Source organism: Castanea sativa, chromosome 6 (genome assembly GCF_040712315.1).
Source record: "Castanea sativa cultivar Marrone di Chiusa Pesio chromosome 6, ASM4071231v1".
Lineage (NCBI taxonomy): Eukaryota > Viridiplantae > Streptophyta > Magnoliopsida > Fagales > Fagaceae > Castanea > Castanea sativa.
Genome location: NC_134018.1, coordinates 26,211,650 through 26,229,438, shown reverse-complemented (window position 1 = coordinate 26,229,438; position 17,789 = coordinate 26,211,650). Strand labels below are relative to the sequence as shown.

General features: G+C 36.8%; 1 protein-coding gene across 1 annotated transcript; it reads left to right on the top strand.

Moving 5' to 3' along the window:
• The first annotated feature begins 276 nt into the window (after window positions 1-276).
• On the top strand, window positions 277-16,120 carry LOC142639112 (ubiquitin-conjugating enzyme E2 36). The gene is made up of 8 exons (XM_075813209.1): window positions 277-517; window positions 604-631; window positions 1,859-1,945; window positions 3,603-3,661; window positions 15,048-15,089; window positions 15,182-15,255; window positions 15,606-15,703; window positions 15,827-16,120. The coding sequence occupies exons 1-8, from the start codon at window positions 482-484 to the stop codon at window positions 15,862-15,864; spliced, it is 462 nt and encodes a 153-aa protein (XP_075669324.1). The 5' UTR covers window positions 277-481; the 3' UTR covers window positions 15,865-16,120.
• Window positions 16,121-17,789: the final 1,669 nt, after the last annotated feature.

The window sequence follows — 17,789 nt, the reverse complement described above, 5'->3', positions numbered from 1 at the left end:
CAGTGAGACCAGAGAAAGAGGATGAAAAAAAATAAAAACAAAAAATGAATAAAAAATTATAAAGAAATAATATTTAAATGAAGTTGTAAAAAAAAAAAAAAAAGTTTTGATGTTTAGTATATTATAAAATGAAGTGTTAAAATTAAAAAAAGTAGTATTTTAAAATGATAAATGCTAAATTTTTTGCAATGTTTGATAAGAAATGATCTTCGCGGTTACTAGCGAAAAAAAAAAAAAAAAAAAAATTCAAAAGCCCAAAACAATTGCGAAAATCACAGGTCGGCCGAATAATAAAAAAAGAAAAAGAAAAGAAAAGGGGGTATTGCGCAATATAAAAAGGGCAGAAATTGGTGAAATCGAGCCCTCTTCGTCTTCGTCTTCGTCTTCGCCCTCGGCACTTTCGTCTTAATTTTAAAAAGTAATTGCAATTGCAATAGTGGTAGTAACAGCGTGGGCCTGGTCTGGAAATCAATAGAAAAAAATGGCCAACAGTAATCTCCCCCGAAGAATCATCAAGGTTCGTTTCTTCATCACTCGATCCCCACCACCACACCATACAACTGTAATCTTTTGTTTAATCATTTTGTGTTCTTCATCCTACAGGAAACTCAGCGTCTTCTAAGTGAACCAGGTTACTGCTTTTCTTCTTATTTTTATCTCTTTTCTATCTCTATTTTTTTTGTACCTTTACAATCTCAAATTATTCAATTTTGCTTTTTTTTTTTCTTTTTTATTTACTAATTCGTTTCCAAAAAAAAAAAAAAGCTCTAAATTTCCTTTAGATATACCTAATTATATATATATATATATATATACACCTTTATTAATTTCTAAGATACAGGTGCTCCCATTATTTGTGATCACATTCCAAAATGCAATATCAAAAACTCTTACACGTTTCAACATATACAATTCTGAATTTAATAAATATTAGAACCAACCAGCCCAGAAGTTAGAAGATACCAACTAAGCAACTGACCCCAAAGAAAATATTATTAGTGCTCAACTAACCAAAAAAAAAAGCGCAAATATATAGAGTTATACAAAAGAGAATACCCATTATTTCTAGAAATAGCTAGCTCATTAAGATGTTCTCCAATGTTTTCTTCTAATGAAATTGAAAACAGAAATTAAAGATAAAATATAATAAATTGGAAGCATAACTTTTTATGAAATATTTATAATGGACGGTAAAGGTGGCAAAGGTTTTAAGATAAAATCATGGAAAAATCATCTTGCTTTTACCCTATTCTGGTGAAATCAAGAGGTAAAGTCTTCTATTATTAGATATGAAATTTGTTTCTCTACTTTTTGGGGGAGCCTATATTATATCTCTTTGTTTAAATGATGTACAAGTGGCATTAGAGAAAAAAAGTGGTGTGAAATGACATCTTTTTTTTTCTTCATTGAAATGAATGATAGTTGGGATTTTAAGAAATTTTTGACCCAACTTATATTTTAATAGGGTAATAGAGGAAAATTTTAAAAGCCAGGGGGCCATGGCATCCATTCCCCCCGATGGACACTGGGCAGTTAAGGCATATGCTTGACCTCCTGAGAATGTAAGAGACAACCTCGGTAAATTCTGCATAATTGAAGAGGAAAGATTCTTCAAAAGCCTACTGTGTGTGGGATGATAGATAGACTTGGTATGTTGGGTGATATCATTATTTGTTGCACCCAAGTCAGGTGGGAGGAAAAGCCGCTAAGCTGGCGGACAAAAATTCTCTATTTGGGTGTTCAATTCACTGGAAAGAATTTAGATATATAATGTAGTTGTGCTATGATGTTTTTGATTATATTGTGAGGGTGAAGGTTTAAGGGTTTGCTGGGATCTAATTTGTGATTTATTGTTCAGCACCGGGAATTAGCGCTTCTCCATCAGAGGACAACATGCGATATTTTAATGTAATGATCCTCGGCCCAACACAGTCTCCATACGAAGGTAACTAGCTGTATGGCATGCAATTTGGACTTAATATTTACCTTAGTATTCTATCTTGGTTGGCTACACATTCTTGAAGATGTTTTTGTTTTCTGAGATTGAATGCTGGAAGTATTTTAAAGAGTTGATCGTTTTTAAGTTGTTTTCAGCTGTCAAATATGCACTTTTGAATGATTCTTTTGGACAGTTTTGGGAAAGGTCCGGAAGAACATATATTTTTGAGGTGATAATACCACTTTCCATATAATAGAAAAATGCTTTTGGAAACAATACTGTTGTGTCCGAATTTTCAAAGCTATGGTATGTTCATTTGAATGTTCTAGCTCTATATTTGGTGTAGAAGAGAAATGCATCTAGCGTGGGAATACTAAAATTTTCATTGTAAGATATTTTTTGCAAAGTGGTCCATGGTTTACATGTTCTTTTTTTAATCATCATAAAGGTCAAGTAGTTTGGCTGGAAAATTTGAGTCACCATCTTAAGTTATCCATTATATCTAATTAAGCATCTGGGGGTTGAGTGATAGCCCAAGTGGTATCATCACCTTCTATGGTGCTTGGCATTTGGGGTTCGAACACGTGGTGTGAGCAAACTGTCGAACACAATATAAAAGTATTACCATATTGATGTACCAAAGTGCTATTGCTCTTGCCCCATTTAATAATTGCCCTGACAATATATTAATCATTTATATATGTTTTTAAAAAAATAAAAATTAGATGTAAACTGCCCTTAAAAATTCAGCTCATAACCTAAATGTAAGGCCTTTAAAAAAATGAGCAAAGTATATGATGGATCTAGGGTTTGTTTAGGATCTGCTTATTTTGCTGAAATTGAATTTTTTTTTGCTAAAAGTACTGTAGATAAAGGTAAAAGTTAGCTGAAATAGTACAGTAAGACCCATGAATAATACCAAAAGTGTAGTGGGGCCCATAAATAGTAGCAAAAATAAATTGAATAGTAAAATAAGTTGGCAAAATTAATCATGCCAAATGAACACCTAGTTGCTATTTATAAATGAGTCCGGTTAATGTGTGCCCTGAGGGCACATATTAACCATCCATTTTGGGAAAATTTTTATAGAAAATTGAAAAAGCTGTCAAAACAGTGGAATACTTTTTCGTTTTTCGATAAAAGTTTCCTAAAATGGATTACTAATATATGCCCTAAGGGCACACGTTAGTAAATCCCTTTATAAATAATGATTATATGGGCCACCCCTTTTGAACCATGTTTACAATATATTGAATGGTTGTTGCCTTGTGGGCTCTGCTGGAGTTTGACAGCATTCAGTGATTTGCTGCATGAGGAAGCATCTTTAAAGGTCAATATTGACACATCTGTTGCACCAACCAATAACAGACCCATCTATACTATGGTTGTGATGGTTTCGTCTTACCCAAAAAAAAAAAAAAAACTATGGTTGTGATACTTTTAACATTTTAGAAAGTTTCCTTTTTTGTGTGTTGAGTAATGATTTGGTTTTTCCTGTGGTTGAGCTCTAGATTAATTAATAAGTGATAGTAGATTGGCAGTTGTTTATGTTTGGATATATGATATGTCAAGAAATTCACATTTATTACATTTCTCTCTCCATAGTCTAATTTGTACTTTTTATGTGACATGATGTGTTCTCCTTTTTGAAATATCTGTTTAGGAGGAGTTTTCAAATTGGAACTATTTTTGCCTGAAGAATATCCAATGGCTGCTCCTAAGGTACTTTGATTTGGGGTCATTTCCATCTACACTGGTTTTCCTTCATTTATGAGATGTTGCTGTTTTTATTGTACATCTGGCCATTGCCTTCCTTTGAAAAATGGGGCACATTTCATATTGTGGTTACAATTCCTAATAGCTAGAACCTGCTAAAGACATGTTATTCTTGTTGCTGTTCTTATTGTACATTGTAATGTCTAAGTTCATTTTGTTCCATACATTTAATTTATCCTTTGTGCTGAAACATGCTTGGAATTTGGTGATATGCCATGCCTTATTGGTTGGTATAGCTAAAAAATGGAGTTCATTTAGGTTATTGAGTGTGCTTCAATCCAGTGGTAGCTTAGGACCGTGCATTTCTCTAGAAAGAATATGTATGACACTAATGTAGTGTTTGGTTTGGGTTTTCAATATAATACATGCTGGCATCCATGGGAATATATGTGTTGGTAAGAATTTTGGGAATATTTAATATATTGGATTTGAAGTTATTTAAAATTTTTTGTTGATTAGTTATACAAACTTTTCTTTTTGTTGTTTTAGTTAGTTTTTATTTATTTTTTATAGTAAGTTATGCCCCCAATGGAAGGAGAATGGGAGATTTGAATGAGTAACCTCCACTTCTTGAGGCGTGGTCACCAACCGTATTTTAACCCTTAGGGGTTAGTTACAACTCTATTATTACCATTTACTATATATGATGCCTACATAAGGAAGACACTAAAAGTTCAAGGAACACCCCTCACCCCATCTAGGCAAGATGAGATGCCATTTAAAGCAACGCATTGATTTTGTTTGTGATTTGTCACATAAAACCAAGCATGAAATTGATTTTTAGCAGTTCAGTATTATACTATTTGTCCTTAAAATTTAGCAAATGAGCATTTTAGTCCTTGAAATATAAAATGATTGCTTTTAGTCCCTTAGATGATGTGGCCAAACTAATTGACATGTCATCAATCCACAAGGTCTAAAAGTGATCACTTTAGGTTTGTTAGGGACTAAAATCGATAACTTGAAGTTTTTTAGGGACTAAAAGTGACCACTTTAAATTTCAAGAATTAAAATTGCTCATGAGAGCCTCCTGGCCATGAGGATAAATTGCTTTTAGCCCTTTAGGGGTGAAAAGCCCATGAATTTCTTGGTACAGTGTTTTGGCTGGTGGGGTCAATTGCTCGCAGGAGTTTGATTAACAATGAGGATTGTCATATAGTATGTTCTGTGATGTGCAAGTAATCTGAGTGAAGTTCTCCTATCTCAAAAAAAATAAAATAAAAAATTGCTCATGAGTGAAAGTTTAGGGACCAACTGTGTATTTTGGACTAGTAGTTTTATACTAGATACTGTATATGTCATTATTTCTTAGTGTACTTATATGGAATCATCAAATACCTCTCTCTCAAAAAAATAATTATATGGAATCATGGTCACCCACAATTCACCAAGAATATGGTAATATGCCCTATTTAGCAGACATGAAGATCAAGATTGACTTAGTATATTAAAAAATGCACTTTACTTTGATGACCTGTATGTCACTATTGAAATTGGAATGTACTTGGAGCTTGATTTCCATGCTTAATTTGAATATCTAATTTATATTTGAATTTTTCACTACAGTGTTTTAAGGGAGAGTTTGCCTTCCTTTTTAATGTGAATTAAAACCTATCTATATTTCACTTGATTTATCCAAAACTTGTATGAAAGAAGCCCTTAGATCCTGTAGTTATAAAACTAGAAGTGGGTATTTATATCACTGTTAGAAATCTCAAAGCAAAGAGGGCACTGAGGATTAGAATCAACATATTGTGATAGCTTTTGGCTTATATTCGCCATTAGTATTTGTTGGCTAGGTTTTATAGAGGATCTTAAGTTGAAGGCTTCCCAAACTAAACAGGTTAACTGGCTGGCTGGCCTATGATAGCTTATTAAGTTCTGCACTGCAGGCCCTGCTCAAAAAGAGTAAGAATTTGAGTTTGTGGGGCAGATTTAGAGTGTTCATATTCTAGATCAAGCTTGGACTTGACCTATATTATGCAGGTCCCTTTTGCATATGCTTTTGAGCCGAATCATTTTATGAAGAGCCCAATTATCTTGAAGTATGCTCCATATTACCTTTTTTATTAATGTTTAAATAAAATATTTGAAGGTGTTCAATTGATTGAATTGCCAAATAGGTTAGTTTTGAATTCTGGCTAAATCAAGACATTGCCCAATTTTCACTCTGCCAACTTTGCCTTAGGCTTGAATTCAATCTATAGGTAATAAAGGTTTTATTGATAAGAAAAGTATAATGTGTTTATGATAGTAAACTCACTGCACTTGAAATGAATACAAACAGATCAAAGGGAATAGCTAACAGAAATAAAGAAATCAGACATGATAATACAATGCCTAAACCCCAAATACGAGACCACTGAAAGAAAGTCCTAGCTAGGAAGACTTCAATATATCAACAGGTCTCTCAATGTCCTCAAATGTTCAGGCATTGCGTTCCTTCCAAATTAACCACATAAGACACGTAGGTACCATATTCCAAACATTTGAAGAATGAGTCCCCAACAAATTCCTCCATGAAAAAAGGAGAGACAATTGTATTTGGCATCACCCACTCATCCCCAAACATAAGAAAGAATTCACTCCACAAAGCATGAGCATGCTTACAATGGAGCAAAAGATGATCCCCAATTTCCTCATCACACCAACATAAGCAACACCAATTAACCAGAGGCAAGTTCTTCTTAACAAGGTTATCGATTGTAAGAATCCCACCCTTGATAGCTATCCATAAAAAGAAAGACACCCTTTTAGGTACTTTAACACACCAGATGCTCTGCTAAAGGAAAGAAACAGAAGGGGCTTCTGATAATGAAATATTAAAAAGAGTGCACATACAGAACACCACCACGAGTCAATTGCCAAATCAGGATATCATCACCCTCCCCCCTTGGTAATTTGGAGGAGATATGCTCGAAGAAAGAGTAAAATCTCTCCTAGTCATGAAAGTCATGACGGAAAACTAAGTTCCCGCTCCTACCTCCAAGCATTTTGAGCCACAACATAGGCAATCAACTCCGAATACAAATCTTTCAAAGAAATAGGACCACTCCAAGGGTCGTGTCAGAACCAAATGCAAATTCCCTCTCCCACCATATACACCACATGACCAAAGAAACTCTCTACACCTTTCCTAATGTTCTTCCACATCCCACAACCATGAGTTCCTCTAACAACTCTAGTGCACCAACCTCCACTGCCCTCCCCATGTTTGGTAGCTATAACCTGACACCATAAATGGGTGACTTCATTTTCCAAAACATGATAGCCACTTCCCAAGCAAAGCTTGGTTAAACAGCCTAATTCTTTGGATTTCCAAACCACCTGCCTCCATTGGCCAAACAACCTTTTCCCAAGCAACAAGCGGATATTTAAAAACTTCAGCAAATTTCCCTGAAATGAAATTCCTCTAAATCCTCTCTAATCTATCTGCCACATGTTGCGGAATAGCAAACAAAGAAATATAATAAGTGGGAGGGCTTGATAGAGTGCTCTTCAATAAAGTAAGCCTACCTCATTTTGATAAATATAACTGCTTCCAACCCGATAGCTTTTCTCCATCCTTTCTATAATATGGTTCCAAATCAAAGAATCCTTATAGTGAGCCCCAAGAGGCATAACCAAATAACTCATAGGTAAACAACCAACCTTACGACATAAAATATGAGCCAGAGTATCCAAATTCCCAACCTCGGCACAATCTCACTCTTACCAACACTTACTTTCAAGCCTGTGATAGCTTCAAAGAAAATCAACACTATCTGAATATATAATAATTGTTCCCTGGATGCATCACAAAAAAGAATAGTATCATCAGTAAACAGAAAATGAGAAATATGCAAACCTCCTTGCGCATTGGGACTTGCTTGGAAACCACTAAGAAAACCTCCCTCTTCTGTCCTCTTCAATAGCCTACTCAGCACCTCCATCACCAACACAAGAAAAAGGAGTGGAGATTAAAGGTCCCTATGACGAAGACCACGAGAACTACCAAAAAAATCAGCTAGAGAGCCCATCAATAAGCATTGAAAAACGTATTGTAGAAATACATGCCTTCACCCATCACCCCCACTTCTCCCCCAAAACCCATCCTCTCCATAAGGTAAAACAAAGCACTCCAATTCACATGATCATAAACCTTTAAGCCACATATATTCAAATTTAAAGAAACTCTTTCCCCCTCAACATACCTTTAGCCTCCACAAGAAGAGGACAATGATCTGATACCACATGAGGGAGAGACCCTTGGGTCACATCCAGGAAGTGATCCTTTCAGATAACTGACACCAAAACTCTATCAATTCTAGACATAGATATAAGGATTCTCATAATCTTGAAACCATGTGTACTCACCCCCACCGAAGGTAGATTGACCAAAAGATTTCTCTCAATAAAGTCTGAGAATTTGAACATGGTTGGACTAAAAGAAATATAACGAAGTCGCTCTATTGGATATTTGATGATGTTGAAATTACCAAAGACTCACCAAGCCGAATTCCTCCTCGCTCTCACACTATCAAGTTTTGCCCACAAAGCATCCCTAAGACCAACAACAGTTGGACCATACTCCCCTGTACAAAGCCAAACAATCCCTTTTTGCCACACCCTTCCACAAGATAAAAACAGAAAAACTACCAATTACGCAATCAATTTTCTCATACACCCTTTTATCCCAAGCCAAGAGAACTCTTGCTTTTGTGTGAAAGGCATTCAAAGCTACCCGGTTTGCCCCAAAGACTTTTCACAATAGAAGAATTGGTACAGTCTAATTTGGTTTATTGAAAACACACGACATCACACTTCCACTCCTTGAGTAAATTCTTCACAGTATCCCTCTTATGAGAATTTTTTAATTCTCTCACATTCCAAGATAAGAGTTTCAAGTTCATGGACAACAATCTGAGCCCATCTCAATGGAATTCACATTCCCTCTGGTTTGTCTACCAGATTGCCCATCATAATTAACAGTAGAAACTAAGTTCCTTAAAATTCCCTCATATCTTTTTTAGTTGAAGAAACAGTACGACGATGACTACCTGCTGCAGCTTTTCTTTCCCACACTTTCTCAAGTTGCTAATGAGTGTGTTGATAGTAGGGTGAGGAGTAAGATTTCGGGGGTTATTTGTAAGCTAGACATTGAGAAAGCTTATTATCATATGAATTGGGAGGCTCTTCTAGATTTGTTGAAGAGAATGGGATTTGGGGTGAGGTGGTGTCAGTGGATCTCTCTGTCTTGTTTAATGGGTCCCCAACTGTTTTTTGGGAGTTCGAGGGGATTGAGACAAGGGGACTCACTTTTGCCTATGTTGTTTTTGGTTATGATGGAGGTTTTTAGTAGGATGATGAAAAGAGTTGAAGGGGCTGGTTTACTTCGAGGTTTTAGGGCTGATGGTAGACGGGGCGGAGGGGTATGTGTCTCGCATCTTTTGTTTGCGGATGATACGATTCCGTTTTGTGATGTAGATGAGGAACAAATTCTACATGTTTGGATGCTTCTTCTTTGTTTCCAGGCTGTGACAGGTTTAAGGGTTAATGCTTTGAAGAGCGAGATGGTTCCCATAGGGGAGGTTCCTAATGTCCATGTCTTGGTAGAGATTTTGGGTTGACGGATTGGATCTTTGCCTATGACTTATCTTGGTTTGTCATTGGGGGCGTCCCACAAGTCACCTACTATTTGGAATCCTATTTTGGACAAAATTGAGTGTAAGCTGGCTGGGTGGAAGAAGATGTATTTGTCAAAAGGTGGAAGACTGACGTTGCTTAAGAGTACATTATCTAGTCTTTCTACTTACTTTTTATCCCTTTTTACTATCCCTATGCATCTGGCTAATAAAATTGAGAGGTTGCAAAGGGATTTCTTGTGAGGGGATTCCAAGACACATTTGATGGGATGAGACAAGGTGTGTGCACTTTTGGAAAATGGTGGGTTAGGAGTAAGGAAATTAACTACTTTTAATAAAGCCCTACTAGGAAAATGGTTATGGCGGTTTGGGGTTGAGACAAGGCTTTGGAGAAGGGTTGTAGCTCTAAATTTGGGGAAGAATGGGGGGATGGACTTCCAAGCTAGATAGAGGGGTATATGGGTGTGGGTTGTGGAGAAGTATTCAAATGGGTTGGGTGGATTTTAGCAAAAATATTCGGTTTGAGGTAGGGGTGGGGGATAGAGTGAAGCTTTGGACAGATCAATGGTGTGGGGATTCTCCACTTCATTTGACCTATCCGGGTGTGTATGGGATTGCTTCCAATAAAGAGGCATCAGTAGCCTCCTTTCTTGAACAGTTGGGGATAGAGGATCGAAGAAGTTGAGATGTTCGCTTTATTCGGAGACCAAATGACTGGGAAATGGGTGGTGTGGATGAATTTTCCATACTTTGGGTTCTAATTTACCTCATACTGAGAATGGAGATCGTATGTGATGGAAGTTGATGAAAAATGGGTATTTCGATATCCGATCATTTTATAATAAGTTAAGAAGTCCCTTACCCATTATCTTTCCTTGGAAAGGTGTTTGGAAGGTGAAGGCTCCTCAGCGTGTTTCTTTATTTGTATGGACTGCTGTATGGGATAAGATCCTTATAGGTGACAATTTGAGGGGTAGGGGAAGGGATTTTGTTGCTTGATGCATTATGTGTCGTTGTAATGGGGAGATAGTGGATCATTTGCTGCTTCATTGTGGTAAGGCTTACCGGTTGTGGAGTTTGGTTTTTAGATTGTTTGGGATTTTATGGGTCTTGCCAAGATCGGTTGTGGACACTTTCTTTGGTTGGTGGAATTGGCCTGGATAACATTCGTCTAGCATTTGAAAGTTAGCTCCGTTGTGCCTAATATGGTGTCTTTGGAGGGAACGTAACTGGAGGACGTTTGAGGACATGGAAAGTTCTGATGACCAGCTATTGGCTTCTTTCAGTGGCTCCTTTTATGACTGGTCTAGGGCTTTGGGACTCACTACTAGTGATTCTCTCCCTATGTTTCTTAGCTCTATCCTTTGTAATTAGAATCTTTTCTTTCTTTCTGTCTTTCTTTTTTTCTCCTCTCTATATTTTTTCTCTGCCTTATGTCTTTCTGCATAAGGCAGTTATCTTGAATATACATCTTTATTACTTATCCCAAAAAAAAAAAAAAAAATACATTGCCTCTCACAGGAATCAATAGAAAAACCCACGAATTTAGGAAGCCCTTAATCATCCTTCTCACCCAAACTGAAGGTTCCAAGTCATCCCCCACAAAAGTGCCCTCTAGTTCACCCTCCTTTGTCATTAAATCCAAACCCTCATAAGAATCCCATTGAGCCAGAGGTACAAAATCCAAAGAATTTCGATCTTCCTCAGCCTTACTTGACCCCAGGGAATTGTCTTAATTCAACATCAGAGTGTCATCTTCGATTGAATCCAAAACCAGCTCAAAAAGAGGAGAGAATCGGTTTTGTTTCAACAACTATTGATGGCAAAGCATATCGGAGAACTCGAAAACAAATATCGATGTCAGAGAACCCACTTTTGAAGAACCAACAGGTTTGGTGAAGTCGGAATGCCCATCGGAGCTCAAAACAAGCAACCCACCTCAGCCCCAGTGATTGGACAGCCCACAGCTGGACTATTGACAGCTGTAGCTGCAAGAACTACCTACCCCATCTTGGCACAGCTGCTTGGTGGGCCCACAAAAGAAGAGCCGCCAGCCACAGCCACAGCCACAGCAACATCGAGGCCCTCGTCGGACCTTGGAAATACCCCACCCACCTTGCCGGAACTCAAAGACACCATTGGTGGCTTCTCAGCTGAGTCGTGGGAGCCTGATCCTTCACCCATCTTCCACGAGCTTAGATGGCTCTGTTTCTCCAAGTGGTTAAAAACACCGGGTTGGGCTGTTGGGTTTTTGCCAGTTGGTCGTGTTGGTCTTGTTTAAAAGCAGGCCTGAGCCCAGATGGTTTAAAGAATTGGCCAGTGTTTGCACCTTTGGGTTGGACGAAATTGGCCCAACTAACCAAACGTTGGCCTAAACCTTCTAAAGGTGCAGAAATTTTTAAAGAAAAATAAGCATGGGTCCACTTAACAGATGCCACATGCATGGGGTGCCAAGATTTGAAGTGAGTTGGAATATTTGATTTTTGAATAAAATCAAATCCCCCAAATCTCTTTTGCCAATGTAAATTGCCAGAAAGATTTGGAAACTACTTCTCCAAACATAAATCACTTCTTGATTTCACGTGCCCATTAAATTCTTTACAAACTTGATTCCTTGGATTGCCAGTGGCTTTTTCAAACCAACCACCACTGGCAACCACCTGCTTCCTAGGCCTAGAAATTGATTTTCCCAAGAAAAAATCACGTAACTTCGCTTTAAGAAAAGCCCTGCCACCCTTATTAAATCCTTCTGGGACACGCAGACAACCATGTCTTGCCCCATTATGATACTTTGATATTTTCACAAAAATACCACCCTTATTCGACCTACTAGAAAACTCCAATATTTTTAAGTCTTATGAAACCATTCGAAAAAATGTTGCTTGCTAAAATCCCAACGGCATAACTCTACCAAGCAGCAATGATTGAATCCAGATCCAATCTACCAACCCGAATAGAACCATGATGCTTGCCCTGTTATTCAGTGATGGAATATGAATCCATACGACCCCCATCAAAAGCCAAGAAAAATGCCTTTGGGTCAATACGAAAGGATGCAGAGTTCCCCACTGTCCCCGCTGATTTAGGAGAAGCTTAGCTTGTGTAGTATGGGAATTGGGAAGAGATTTTGGTGGATGTTGTAATGTAGAAGGTTTGGGGTTCAAATCTTTTAAGTTTAGGGAGCGTTGGGCCGGTGTATGGTGACTTGGCCAGTAGAAAGGTTATTGGAGAGGGATAGGATGTGGAGGGAAGAAATATTGTGGGGTGGGGAGAAAATTTTGGGGAGCATAGGATGGGAAGGCTTGTGCATTTGGACAAGGCGGTGGTGGAAGATGTTGTGGGAAAGAAGGGAAATAGAAATTATATATATACATACATATATATATTTTGATAAATAACGATATTTCATAAAACAAAAGCCCTAGGTGCACCGGGAGTGTACATGGAAAGAGTTACATCAAGATCGAAAATTACAATGATCAAGCATAACAAAAAGATTAGAGCAAGAAAAAGAAAAGAAAGCAGAACACCAAGCAAATAAAGAGTGGAGGAGGAGAGATTTAATCTCAAGAGTCGACCGTTCCGTTCCCTCAAAGCATCTATTGTTCCAGGCAAATGGAAATTATCTAGGAACCACATGAAGAATTTGCGGCAGAGGTAGGGGTCGGGGTGGAGGGGGAAGGGTGGGAGCACTCAACCTAATTCTATTTGATCAGCTGATCCAGTGTTATGTAGGATGCATCTATTTCTGATGTTGAGGCTTCTCATGAAAGTGGTTGTAGATATTGTGTGCTTCTTTGTTACTGTATTTTGTTTATTATATTTGTCTTCCTCTACCTTTATCCCATAATTAAAATGCAGAATACCATATCATATGTGAGAAAGAAATATGATTCAGATCGTCATTGGCTTGTGATTTAGAACATCCTTTGTAGGTGGACTATCTAGTTGTTTGGGAACCGAATTTAGGGTTGGTCTTGAGAAATGATTCCATGGTTTTTATGATGCTTGGAATTGTATCTTGTTGAAACTCTCTTAGGTTTTTTTTTTGGCAAGTTAAGTAGTAGGGGAGCGGGGTGATGGGGTTTGAACCCTAGACATTGGAAACCACTGAGGGTGCCAACACCACTGGGCTATCACTCTGAATCACACTCCCCCCCCCCCCCCCCCCCCCCTCTTTAGGTTATTTAGAATTAAATTTTGTTTTTGGAGTATACCCATGTGACCTGGGATGGAATCATTGATGGTTTGGTTGGTTATGGGATAAACATGGTAGTAATAACTATTGTGAACTTGTTGATATGACCCAGGGTATTGATTGGGATTCTTTATTCATTCTAGACTTGTCCGGTTGTTGCAGTGAAATTGAGGTGCTTTATGGTTTCATACCATGTAAAGTAAATTCTAATAACTAGCCTTGAAGTGGCAGGGTAAGGCTCCCCTCCAGTTTATTATTCTCCGTTTCTTCCCATTTTAAAATAGATGAATGACACATGGAAAAAAAGTAATCCAATGGTTAGAAAAAAAAAAAGCCAACTTAATCTATGTAATTTCTCATATTTCTTCCTCTTCTCTTCACTCCGCAATGTAACCACCATCACTTGAGCCTAGAAAGCCTTGGCCAAACTAATCATATTTGCTCTTACCAACACACCCAGTATCGCATTATAGGAAAATAGACTGCCCATTTTCAATCAATTTCGCTTGGTGAAACCAATAAATTGCACTCCTAATATCTCAAATATAAAGGCTAAAAATTAGCCAAACTGAAACCAAAAACCACCTACCACTGCCACCATAATCCACCAGACTCCACAAATCACAGCCACCGGCAGCTCAAATCGTCAACTTCAGCTTTTCCTCACACCAGTGACCTGCTGCTTATACTGCCGTGAACCATCGACCCAACGTCAACCCAAATCTCTGCCACTGTGACCCACGATGCCACAGTCTGTAACCCAAACCCAGACCCGCAACACCACCATGACGCTCAACCCAAGAAAAATGCTTTTGGTTGCCTTGCGCCGCTGCTGGCTGTCGTTCCTCAGACGTCGATTAGCGATGGGTCACCTTCTCACATGCTCAAGTGATGGTGACATTGCAGATTGAAGAGGAGGAAGAAAGATAAGAAAATTAAAAAGATTAAGTTGGTTTTTTTTTTTTTTTTTTTGACTGTTGGATCACTTTTTTTTTCCAAGTGTCATTCATCTATTTAAAATAGAAGGAAACAGGAGAATTATAAACTGGAGTTGAGCCATACCCCCCCCCCCCCCCCCCTTTTTTTTTTCTTGGCACAAGTCATACCATTTTATTTTTGGCTGAATAAAACCTGCCCTGTCATACTTTATTGTTATATCCTTTTGCATAGCAAGTCTTAAGCCCAGATAAGAGAGGGTTGTAGTAGGTTGACAGGTGCTATAGAACTTTTATTACTTTTTTTTTTTTATGAAATAAAACTTTTATTTCTTATGAACATGGGTGGCTGTCTCTCCTCTGGTGTTTAATTTGATAGAATTGTTGTATGCATTGTCTGATAAATGTATTTCTGTTTTTGTAACTTGTTCATATATACAAATCCAAAAATACATAAGGTTATGGTTGCTGGTGTGCATTTGCTTCTATAATGTGTTGAAGCTCTCTTGTGAAGTTCCCTTGTGAAACTTGTGTGCATTTGCTTCAGTAGTGTTTAACCATATTCCTTCCAACAGGTACGATTTCTCACCAAAATATATCATCCTAACATTGACAAGGTAGGCTATGCGTGGTTTTACTTTTGTACTCAAATTAGGTTTCAGAAGTAAGTATATCTTGTGCCTCTTATGGAAAAAATTTCTCAATACAGCTTGGGAGGATATGCCTTGATATTCTGAAAGACAAATGGAGTCCTGCTCTTCAAATTCGAACTGTACTTTTGAGGTATAGTTGATTATGATCTTATATAAGTACTCTATCTTCATTCTCTGGAATCTTCTCTCCTAAACCCAATGGGAAATATTCTTGGCACATTAACTTCTTTGTAATTTTTTTTTTCTCCAGCTATTAATTGTATTTAGCCGTCTCTTTTCAATCTAGTTTTAGAACTGACAGCGAGATATGAGAAAATTGAAACCACCTGTGGAGAAAGGGACAATATATGAATTTGGATAATTTTTTTGCTTCTATTGGGCGAAGAGTTTGAATTCTTTAAAGTGATCTTTTAGAATATGATTTTCTGGAGAAAAACGGAAATAGATAATGTTGAAGTTCTTGGCATTGTTTCTTGTTAGCATTCAAGCTCTTCTGAGTGCTCCGAACCCTGATGATCCACTCTCTGAGAACATTGCGAAGCATTGGAAAACGAATGAGGCTGAAGCTGTTGAAACAGGTAATGTTGTGAGTCTCCACTTCCATTGGTTTCTTCAAAATTAGTTGATATTGTAACACCAATTAAAGGAGTTCAATTAATATGTTCTCTTTTTGTTGTTTTCTGTTTTCACCTATCCTTCAGCAAAGGAGTGGACCCGTTTATACGCAAGTGGTGCCTGATGACATGGTGGAAAGTTTTGCTTCCCCTGAATAACATTAATGAAATGTATGCTATTGACTGTCAATTTTAAATGGAAATTTGGTACAACTGATCTTTGAACAATCGGAATTTAATATTCTCAAAGCTTCCAGTTGCTGTCCGGTCATTGTTTTACTCTCACGGAAGCATTGTGAAACTTGTATGATAAAATGGGCCATTAAGTGGCAAACTATTCTATATATAATATTCATGCCTGGTAGGTTTCTTTAGTCAAAATTGTTTTAAGTCATGTTAAAAGCTAGTTGCTTTGGCTTACCAGTTGGTACAAACTCATCAGTAGTTTTGAAGATGATGCTCTCCAGTATCCTCCAATGGTACTTGATATTTGATGTACATTGCTGTAGATTTTATTGAAGCCATTGGCTTTTATTACGTCTGCTCTCTGAGAGGAGGGGGAAAAATATTGTCATTAAAATTATGTGTAATAAGTGGAAGCTTCTTTTTTTGTTTTGAGTAAAAGGTTAGAATAAGTGGATGGATGCTGCTGAAAGGCTTAAACGAGTTCTGTCGATCTAGGCATCTTTGTATCAGAACCAGTAACATGTTGGGAGAAGGCTGTCTTTCAAGTGGGGGTATTGATGTCAAGACCTGGATCTTTATAAGATTCAGAGCTAAACAAGATCCCCATCTATTAAATTCTTAAATTCTCACCAAATTTTTAACGGCTCCTGCTTTAAAATTCTTCCATTTCTCTCATTTTTATCAGGATGAGTGAGCCCTGTCAAATATAAAATCCAACGGTAAAGACAAATTTCTCTTTGTTCCATTTCAAATTTGGAGTTATTCTCTCATTATAGATTTCACCAATTTTTATCTCATTAAAAATAAAATAAAAAACAAATTTTGGGGTTTTAAACAATTAAAATTAAAATCAAAATAAAGAAAGTACAAGAATAATAGAGAGGAATAGAGAGCACGAAGAGTTATTTTGGGCAAGGGAGTTAATTTTGTACCAAAGACTGTTTTGTTTTGGTCAAAGGAATGATATATTTCAGTATCGGTCAATACTGGTGTACCGTTTTGAAATTACTGCTACACACACACACACATATACATATAACTAAATATTTTTTAGAAAATACAATACAAATTTTATTACATTATATATACAAATTGATATGACAATTAATATGATTGATAATGTTAATTAAAAACATAATAATTAAAATTAAAATAATTTTTTATTAGTAATACTTTAATTTTAATAGTTATATAGTAAAATTTGTAATATTATTAACATCAAGTTTATATAGATGTACTACATCCACAATATTTTCTAAAATGCTTTTATAATAAATCTAGGTGGTTATTTGTTATTTGTTTTAATTTGAACCGACCACTAAAATTACTTTTTTACCCCATCAATAAAAACACATAACAACCTGAAACTTATAATTTGTTGTGAAAATGTTGTAAAAATATTATAAATATAACATTTTTATTTTTGTTTTGGTACATGTGTCTCAATTTTCAACTATCATATGCCAACAAATCAATATATATATATAAAAGCAGAGACCTCATATGGGAGAGTATGAGGTTCTGCCATGTGGCGCACTCTATGAAGAGAATTGAAATACCTTAACTCACGTCAGAGATAAGAACAAATTAATTATTGACTTTTAGTTTTATTTGGTTCAATGTTTTAAGACTTTTCTAATTAAAAAAAGATATTCTTTGTATTATTTGGTTGAATGTTTGAAGACATTTCATCTCTCACACATACACACAAAACACTTTGCATTTTAATTCACTCTTTTCACCTCTTGCACTTCTAACCCTTTATATATACCTACCTATTGCCATTCATGCTATCCCATGTCAAATACACATAGACAAAAAATGATGTCATTTACCTTTTATCTTTCGACGACATCTACGTAAC

Coding starts and splice junctions, on each gene's coding strand:
- LOC142639112 (XM_075813209.1), top strand. CDS start 482: ATGGCCAACAGTAATCTCCCCCGAAGAATCATCAAG. Junction 518..603: donor TCCCCCGAAGAATCATCAAG/GTTCGTTTCTTC, acceptor TTCATCCTACAG/GAAACTCAGCGTCTTCTAAG. Junction 15,704..15,826: donor GGCTGAAGCTGTTGAAACAG/GTAATGTTGTGA, acceptor CCTATCCTTCAG/CAAAGGAGTGGACCCGTTTA.